We start from the raw sequence: 10,063 nt of genomic DNA, 5'->3' as shown, positions 1-10,063 counted from the left end.
CCCTGTCATGAGGGGTCAAATCATGACATACAGAGTTCCAAGGATAAAGCACAGTTATGTATATGTATAAAGTTTTTATAGTATTTGATAAATATAGTATAATATTAGCAGTATGAAAAGTAGAAAACCAAGACGATACAGTTATGTTTTAAAATGCGAAAAATGTAAGATATACTTTACAGATTTATTCTTTATTACAGATCATATGTTATTTAAAGTATATGTAACTTAGTCGTCACACACTAGTAATAGCATATTTCCACTTACTGAGCGTCATCTCACCCTATTATTCTAACATTTTTCTTGTGAGTCAGTTAGGTGAGCAAATCAGGCTCACGGATAGAGATTTCTTGGTTACCCTAGTTACAGGGTAAGATGGTGCTGAGTTTTTTATTTTTTTAGATAGATGTTATTGGGGAGAGGTGTATTTTATGACTATGTGATGGAAATACTGAGTTCTGGTATTGTACGGTATATGTGATTGTGTGATTTATGTTTTTGCTGCATAGGTATGATATTGTATACAATAATACCCCAGCGCCCTTGAGGCCTAAGTTTCCATAGTGGAGCAGAGAAATTTATATTTATATTTTAAAAAAATGGAGAATATTTGGGTCGTTACATATGTCAAATCACAGATATCATTTTTCTTGATTATACTGTTGTAAATTCTATTGATTATTGAGATATATCATTTTTCTTGTTTCTGTTCGTCATTAGTTCAACCCTCGAGTTTTGTTTGGTAAATTTTGATTTGTTTATGGTTGTTTTTGCGTCTCTATCTTCTTTGTTAGCTTTGTTTAGTTTTGTTGTCCTGGTTTGGTTGGTTGCTGGTGTTGCTTCTGGGAGGGTTTTATTTTATTTTTATGTAATCTCCCTTTTCCTTATCTTGTAACCATGGTATTCCTCTGCCAAAAGTGAGGGTTTATTAATAAATAAATGGAGGTGCCGCCCTCTTTTAGTAAAAAGAAAAAAAAGTGTTAATTCTTTATTTCATTTTGTAAATTTAGATTTTGAATTGATCTCTACATTCACACTTAATACTTCTCATTGATATAGTACAGTAGCTAAGAGAAATAGTGTTTGTCTTGGAAAGAGTTAAAGTAAATAAGAATTTCACGAATAATTTTTTTTTAAATAACCCAATTCACCCCCTCTTGGGAATACATCCTAAGTTCATTATGATCCTTAGCTCTTCAACTATGTCGTCCCTCTGGAGCATGTCGCTAGCCCATTCGCCGGCCTTAGAGCTCCCCCTCAAGCAATCCACCGACAACATTTGGTTCTCTAACGATGCCTGAGCTCGATCCATGCTCGATCATTTTCCCAATTCCAATACCATTGCTAATCTCACATCCAAACGGAAGTCTAAACAACATGGGGAAGGGAAAAAACAATGTTGCTTGCTCTGTTTATTACAGTATTATTGAATCTCAATTCTTGAGGAGCTTATATATAGAAATGAGATTTAGAAGGCTTGAATTTAGATAAGGACTGTGGAGTTCTTTGATGGTTGCATGTGTAAATCTTGGTTCTGACCAAATGAAATGAAGGGAAAGCGGTGGTCCATTGTGATCTTGGAGAAGAAGACAACATTCGTCGACGGAAAACTAAAAGTCAATAATTTTAACTTTGAATATGCGTATTTTGGTACGGAAACGAATTTATGGGAATCTTCTAAACTATAAGAGTCTAAACAAGAGAAAGAGTGAGAGAGAGAGAGAGAGAGAGAGAGAGAGAGAGAGAGAGAGAGAAGAATAAGAAGAAGAATTCAATTACGAGGATTTATCACATCCATTTTTTTTTTCTTTTCTAGTGTGTTTGAAGAAGTAAGATCAAGTTGGCTTGGGTTTTGGCTCGGCAAGAGCGGAGTGCAGAAGAAGCTTCATGCCTCTTTTAAAGCCAAGGAGACCTCAATTCTGGTTTGAATCAGGTGTGGTTGGGCCGAGTTCATTGAGCTACAGACATGTATTGTTCCGAACGAATCCACTGGGAAGAAGCAGTACATAGCAAAAAACACTACTTGGAGTAGTGTGTTTTGGCTGCCACGCGTCAGGGATGAGTTGGAGTTTTTTCCCATTTTATTATTATTTTATAATAAAATATAAAATAATACTCTGTTTGGGAAAAATTTTCCCAGTTTAATGCTTACTTAATCTCACAACTTGGTGCTACGAGATTTAAAAGGTCGGGCCTTCTCATTATGACGCGTGGCATGCTAGGAAGCAAATCTCGCAGGACCAAACTGTAAGATTTGCAGGGGCAAATGAACCGACAGCTGATGCATGGCAAACTGGTTAATTAATCTTGCAAGAAGAAGCTACGAGATTTGCAACGGAAATCAACCGTGAGCTGACACCTGGCAAATCTCGCAACTGGGTCCTGCGAGATTTGCTTCGCCCCTTCAAATGCCCTTTCTCCTTCAATTTTTTGCGCAAAAAACATAGAGACAGAGGAGACGTGCAGAGCAGAGAGGGTAGTGGCTGGACAAGTGCAAGTGAATGTTGGCTCGCCGAACGTTGCTCGTGAATGTTGCTCATGAACGTTGAGAAGAAACATATAAAAGGGGCAGATGGGGTAACTTCATTTTAAAACTTATCATCTGTTCTTGATTTCAAATTTATATTTTTGATTGAAGAAATTGTTTGATTAATAAGATCGTTAGTGTGCCTGATAAATTAGTGGGCTAATTGAAGGCATCATTTCTAAACGCCCAAATTTGAGGTTAGGGTTTTTTTTTTTTTTTTTTGTTAATATTTTACTTCATTTCATGTGTTATGTGTAATGTAATTGATATGCTATAATCTAGTGTTTTAAATTTGGTATTTGAAAAAAAATGAATTATTGATTGGATTTTAATTTAAAATGAATTATTTTTTGGATTGACATTGTGGGTTTGGAGTTTGTATTTTATTTACATTATAATTGTTTTGTTATTTTGTCTAATTGCCTAAATGGTGGTTTGGATGCTGACATGTAGAATAAAACAGAGACTGATGGATTTAGTTATGGAAATATATTTTTTGTGTTTTTGAAATATTTACAACAAAATTAGCTAAATTTTCAATTTATATTAAATGATTATTTTTTTATATTAAATGATTTTTTTAAATGCATATGATAATTAATAGTCAAGAAAATCCAAAAAAAAATTACAACAAGTGAAAAATAGTTTTAAAATTTTAAAATGTCCAACCTCCCTAATTTGGGAAGATCATGATAACATTTAGTTTTTAAAATTAATTTTGAATTTTGAATAAATTAATTTTCTACCTTGACTTTATTTTCGGCCAAATTTATTCTATATAGCAAATACTTAGCCACCCCACATGGTGGTAACATAAATGCATTTATGTTAATGTAAAAATGCAAATGCATTAAATTTTTGAAATTTACTTAATGCTTGAGTTAGTTCAATTTCCATTTTAAATACTTGTAATAATAAATAGTGAATATAATTTTAAAATAAAAAAATTTTGCCACTAAAAATTGAATTTAAAATTTTAAAAATTTCAAATATCTCATAATTTAATTTCTAGTTCACAACACATTTGAAAAAAAAAAAACTAACATCAAGTAGGAAAATCCATGAAAAAAAAAATCAATATGTTAAAGGATGTTAATTTAAATTTCAAAATCCACGTGATTAATAAATGTCAACTTTAATTTCCGAATTTTCAATGCTAAATTAAATTAAACAAATACATTTAGTGCCTTCGTAAATAAATATTTAAATGACATTTGTGGGTATCAAATTTATAATCTAAATGACATTAATCTAAAACCTTGTGCATCTCTAGGTAATGAACTTTTGACAACATTTCTTAATAGCATCTTTGTTTTTGGACATGCCAAATTGTGATTCTGCAAACCAACCTAGCAATCCTACATAGGATCTTGATTTTAACAACCTTGCTCATGTCCTCACAATATGAATTCGGAGAAGTTCATTGCTTGCTTATAACAATATGAATCATAATATATAATAGTTGATTAGCTTAGCACGAATGAAAAGAGGTGTTACGTCATGTGCTTATACAATTTTATTTTTTGTAGGTTTTTACTATTTCCTGAGGTCGATCAAAATGGCAGGAAGCTCGAGCAGTGTTTTGGCGACGATATTGTTGTATATAGGGGGTGGGGGGGAACTCTCACCGGAGTAGAGGGTATTAGTTATAGTACTACGCCTGTTCAATCAATTCGAATTGGCCATAAATGTAAATTAAATAAATTGTACTTGAAGATATATCAATATTTGTATATTGATCCAGATCAATATGCATTGCAGATGTCCGCAAGATACCTTGTGCGAGCGTATAATGAGTTATATGAGGCTATTCCCGTAATTGATGATTACGGTCTGTGCATTGTGTTGGATGCACACTGCGTAGGTACGACATATTTAATTGTGCAGTATATGTCGAAACCATTCCTCATATGGGTGTCGTCGTGGATAGGCAAACAGGGATGTCTGCCAAGCATGTGGTTGAAGCAGAGGAAGACACCCAATAGACACGTCATTATGATATGACTGCGGAAGAAGGTATTAAACCATACACGAGTGCGAAGGTTGGTGGGATGTCTGTTATGGATTTCAATGAATGTCCAGGATCGTTGTTCGAGTCGTCGACATATGAAATGCCTGTTCTTCACACGGATGATTAGGGAGGTTGCAAAGAAGTTTCGGAAGAAGGTCTAGGATCGTTGTTTGCCATTGCAAACAATGCGTTAGACAAAGTGATGAACATTATAAATGATGTTAATTTACAAGATGACACATACGAGTAGGAAACGAGTGAAGGGTTAAATGAGTTCTCTGATCATATGAACCCACCCCTCAGTGAAACAAATGATGCCACGTACGATGCCCAGTTAAATGAGTTCTCTAATCTATTCAGGGTTTTCATCACTGCCCTCCCGTTATATGTGTGGATGGGACACACTTATACAGTAAGTACAAGGGTAAACTTCTAATTGCGATGTGCCCGGATGTAAACAGGAAAATATTTCCCATGGATTTGCTATTGTTTAAGAGGAAAGCTTGGACGCTTGGAATTGGTTTCCGTGTTGTCTTCTTTCCATTACCGATAGGGATGACATTTGCCTTATATCAGATTGGCATCCAGGAATTCTCGCTGCAGTGCAATGTAATCCCGATTGGCAACCACCACGTGCCCACCACCGATTCTACTTTTAACACGTGGTCAACAACTTTAATACGAAAGTACACAATGTCAATCTTAAACGTATGACTAAGTGAGCAGGAAGGGAGCATCAGGTAAGAAAATTTGACAAATGGATGGAGAGGATATTTGATGAGAGCGGAGAAATAGAAATTCGTTTTTCAATCAGATCTCTCCTCATATGTGGACTCAGTGCCATGACGGTGGACGAAGGTATGGGAACATGACCACTAACCTTGTGGAATGTTTTAATGTCGTTATAAAAGGCGCTTGTACCCTCCTATTAACGGCCATTGTGCAACTAACATTTTATTACATTACACATTATTTCAATAGCCGACGGGGGGGTTGCTCGCAACACAATATCTAGAGAAAATGCATTCACTCCGCATATCTTGCTAGCGAGGGAAAGAAGGAAGCTGAAGGCGACCATACATCGAGTCACGACGCTCAACCAATTTAGGGGTAGTTTTAGCATCACAACCGCGTAGTTGAGGCCCCATAAAGGAAACACTGTCTAAACTTTGAGCATTCAGGGTAGACGCGAATGCTCATATGGAAAGTGGCAAGCTTTACACTTTCCCTACTCCCACCTTCTTGATGCATGTGTAGAGACATGACTAAACGCTCTTCAGTACGTTGAGTCATGTTGGAGCACTGCCGAGCACTATGCGACATATGCTGTGGATTTTCATCCGATTATGCACGAGGCGTATTGGCCAACATCCTAGTTGGTGACTTTGCAGGAAAATCCTGCAAATGCTCGACATAAAGGTTGGCTTAGGAGCTCACGTATACACAATGAGATGGACGCAAGGGAAAGTAGGAAGAAGAGCATGTGCAACATATGTCATTAAGAAGGACATAACCGCACAAGGTGTTTAAGAGGACCCAACCTGGGGATGCAGCCGAACCGTCACATTAACTTCGAACGCACTTATAGGACTTTTAGTACACTTCTTGTTTTTTATATATTTATTGTGTTGCACTGGTGTATTTTGCAGGATTGATCCAGGATGACCCATATTTTACTTGGTATAGGTCCATCACACGACGCTTCGTCGACAGGACCGTTGCTGTATATCTGAGTCTCGTAAGAAGACTTTAATATTAGTTCTCTCCTCGTGCGCTTGACATGGATGATGATCATGCAATACCTCTTGGCGGAGATTATCCACAAATAGAATGATGACTGGATAGGACACCTAATACAAATGACTAGCAAGGAGACAGCAGACACAGACGACAACCACCATGACCCCGGAAGACGACCTCGCTGCAGCAGTGAGTAGTATATCATTATTTTCATTTCATTTGTATAGCATCGTTGCATTATTTATGTATAATTGAGAATGCTTATTCATTTTCCCCAACATGTATATGTGAATGAAAATTGTGTATGATAGTTTCAAATGAAATACAATGTTATCACCTATTTTTAATAGTGATATAAACGCAATGCATGCTTCTTTTAACCTTTAATAATGTTCTATGTTATAACTTATTTAATTGTTTATTTGGCATTTCACAACTTGAATTCATGCAGATTATTATCAAAGAAATAGCAATCATGATACGAGGTTTAAATGACCAAGGAAATCAAATTTTGACGGGCGGTAAATCTCGCACGATCAAGCTGTGAGATTACATAATTTACTAGACTAAAAAAAAAAAAAAATTCCCAAACGAAATATTATTTTATATTTTATTATAAAATAATAATAAAACTGAAAAAAACTCGTTGAGTCGTCCTAACACATTAAAAAACGTTAGATATGAAAATTAATTTCCACAAAACTTTCTCAAAGATTTTTAATTAAAACGAAAATAGAAAAGATCTCCAACATCCATCCCTACTTCAAAGTTGGGTTAATGCTCCTTAGGATTAATCACAAAGTAAAGAGGCATCCAAATGGAGGCAGACAATGTGAGAGAATTCTCTTCCCTTTTTCACTATTTTTGCTTTCTTCATCAAAGAAAGCAATGAAGAAAGAGACAAACCAAAGTACAGATGTATCGGATTTACACAAAAGCCTTCTACGCATCACACACATAAATAAAAGATTTATGTTAGGCATCATCCACCTTTTGGAGAAATTATACTAATCTCTTCCTTTTCGTGTATGTTTCTGTTTCCTTATTTATATAATTATTGAAAATATTTTTTTTTTCGATGTAATATTAATTATTTTGTCACATATTTAGCATTGGTCTATTTAATAATTTCTCCACCTTTTACCCTGAACAACATTAAAAGTAAAACTAAAATATATTTAAAAAAATAAAAATAAAAAAACAATGCAAAGATAAAAGCGTCTCCCTCGCTCTGTCTGACTCTCTTTCTCCATCTCTGAAGAGATCTGTGTAATTCTGAAAAAGAAGAAACCCTAACCACGTTCCCCACTGCAGCGGCAGTACTTTATCGAAATGAAGGAGGTAAGAATGGAAAAATCAAATCAATCGAATCGCTTAGCGTTATCTTCAGCCTCAGCCAGCCATGCTTTGCCAGTGCGGCAACATCAGCATGCACAGCTCTGCGCCCTGCCGCCTAGCTGCAGGAAGCTCATCAGCTGCACTATCATATCCCCCAAGTAATCTGTGAACTTCAAAGCAATCAAACCAAAATCTAAACCCTCAACCAAACCAAACCCTCCGCCCCCAAAAATTCCAAAACCAAATATTTTCCATCAATTAAACATATATAATCTAAATTCTAAAACACACACACACACACACACACACACACACACACACATATATATATATAGCACCCTCCCTTAATAAATTAAAAGCCCCGAACTTTTTTTTCAGAGCAAGAAAATTTGAGAAGATTTCCCAAAAAAAGAAAGAAAAGAAGGAAAAGAAACCTACACTGTTTTTCTGATCTCTCCGTTCTCAATTTCATCCCAAAAAAGAGAGAAGAAAATTAATTAAAGAAGTTCAGAAATAAGAACTAGAGCTACGTACCATACAACATGAAAATTAAACAAAACAAATTACTGAATAAAATTCACATTAACTAGGTGAGGGCATAAAAGCTGCTAGCATGAATTAATGGGCCGATCCATCGAACTCTATTAGCTTGATCAGTAAGGAGGCATTGGCGGTGGTTGTCGTGCTGTGGGGGCCCATATGACGTCAGACCCCAGAGGACAGCTGTACATAGGCATCTCCGGCGCCGGTGGGTGCCCGCTGTCAGCCGACGCCCCCGGAGGCGACTGGCCGTCGTTTCCAGACACCGAATTGCCCACCTCGTCCTCCGCCGGTAAGCGCTGGTACGAAGGGTTGTTGAACGAAGCGGCGATGACGTAAACCGTCCCGGCTGCAAGCAGGGGCCCGGCGACCAACCCCCCGACGATCTGACCCTGCGGGCCGGCCAGCGATATGGTGAACCCGCCGGTCGAGGAGGGGAGCTGAGACGACGCCGCCGGGGGCATAAACGTGGCGGAAATGGAAAGTATGTCGAAGCGGCCGTGGAACGTAACGGTAGCGCCCGGCGTAGTGGAGGGTTGCCGGAGAGTGACGTTTGCGACGGTGCCGGACCCGGTGAGGACGCAGAGACCCACGTTTCGGCGGCGGGAGAACCGCGCTATGGCCTCGACTACATCTACGCCACCGGGGACCTCGAGGATGTACGGACTCATGGGGGGATCGGAGTCCCGGGTTATGATAACCGGCGGTTTGGGCTTGTTCTTAGAACCGGGCGGTCTGCCTCTGGGCCGGCGGACCACTTCTATGGTAGCCCCGTCGCCGGTACCTTCGGCGGACTTACCGCCCCTGGAGGAAGAGGGAGCGGCGGAGGGAGGGGCGGAGCCGCCGGGGGCACCGCCGCTGCTGCGGCTGTCGTCTTCCTCGGAGTTGTGGCATTCACGGGCGATGGGGAAAGGGGAAGGGGGGAGGAGGACGTGGGAGAATTTGTGGTGGTGGTGGTGATGGTGTTGGGGGTGGAGTTTGGCGAACATGTTGTTGTCATTCTTTGCTTCTACATATTCCCCTTTCATCTCTCCCTTCAATTCTTTCTCTCTTAATTTGTCTCTGTCTCTGTCTCTGTGATTGGGTTAATGGGTATGAAATATTTTAAAAATTAGATGGAAGAAATGGAAGCAGCGGATGAGAATAGAAAGGGTGAGACGTATAGTGGGATGAGGAAGAGGTTGCCTTGATGTGGGATTTGCTTATATAAAAATAAATAAATAAATAAAGAGCATGAGAGAGAAAGAAAGTGAAGAGAGAGAGAGGCGAGAGTGGGTGAGCTTGGAAACAAAGTAAAGACTAAGGGCGCCGCTGGATGAAGGGAAGAGTAGGCTCCACAGTGAACGACGACAAAGAGGAGAGAGAGAGAGAGAGAGAGAGAGGATTTGAATGTGACCTTAAATGAGAAGAGTCAGCTGTTCAGCTCTCCACCGCCATGGGATGGGATGGGACGGGATGTGGGTTTATAGATGGAGATTAATTACTTCAATGTGTCTTTGTTTCTTTGTAGGGATTTGGGTACAAATTTTTCTTCACGTTTGAAAGAAGATAGACAGATGGCAAGACCTCTCTCTCTCTCTCTCTCTCTCTCTCTCTCTCTCTCGCTTCCGACCGACTGGATTTGACGCTGACCCCTTTGATGTTCTTCCTTTTGGGTCATGGGGGATGGTTTTATGTTTATCTGCTCCGATTACAACACCTCTCTCTCTCTCTCTCTCTCTCTCTAGCTAGTCTTTGCCTGGGGGAGTGTAGCCGAGAGCTTCCTATCCTTACTGCCTGAGCTTAAAATTTCAAAACCCCAGCTCAGACCCTTTGACAAGAAGCTTCATTTGCATCTGCATTGGCCATTTGCCATTTGCATGTGCTAAATTGCGTTTATTTATTTATTTATTTATTCATTTTATCCC

The 10,063-nt window shown here is 38.7% G+C and overlaps 1 protein-coding gene across 1 annotated transcript; it reads right to left on the bottom strand.

Moving 5' to 3' along the window:
* Positions 1-8,056: 8,056 nt before the first annotated feature.
* On the bottom strand, positions 8,057-9,823 carry LOC131162457 (AT-hook motif nuclear-localized protein 17-like). Its single transcript, XM_058118953.1, has one exon. The coding sequence runs from the start codon at positions 9,182-9,184 to the stop codon at positions 8,270-8,272; it is 915 nt and encodes a 304-aa protein (XP_057974936.1). The 5' UTR covers positions 9,185-9,823; the 3' UTR covers positions 8,057-8,269.
* Positions 9,824-10,063: the final 240 nt, after the last annotated feature.

This window comes from Malania oleifera, chromosome 8 (assembly GCF_029873635.1).
Source record: "Malania oleifera isolate guangnan ecotype guangnan chromosome 8, ASM2987363v1, whole genome shotgun sequence".
Classification (NCBI taxonomy): Eukaryota; Viridiplantae; Streptophyta; class Magnoliopsida; order Santalales; family Ximeniaceae; genus Malania; species Malania oleifera.
Note: the sequence above shows the minus strand (reverse complement) of the source record. Positions and strands in the feature narration are given on the sequence as shown.

Excerpts from the sequence above, each read along its gene's own strand:
- LOC131162457 (XM_058118953.1), bottom strand. The coding sequence starts at position 9,184 with ATGAAAGGGGAATATGTAGAAGCAAAGAATGACAACAACATGTTCGCC.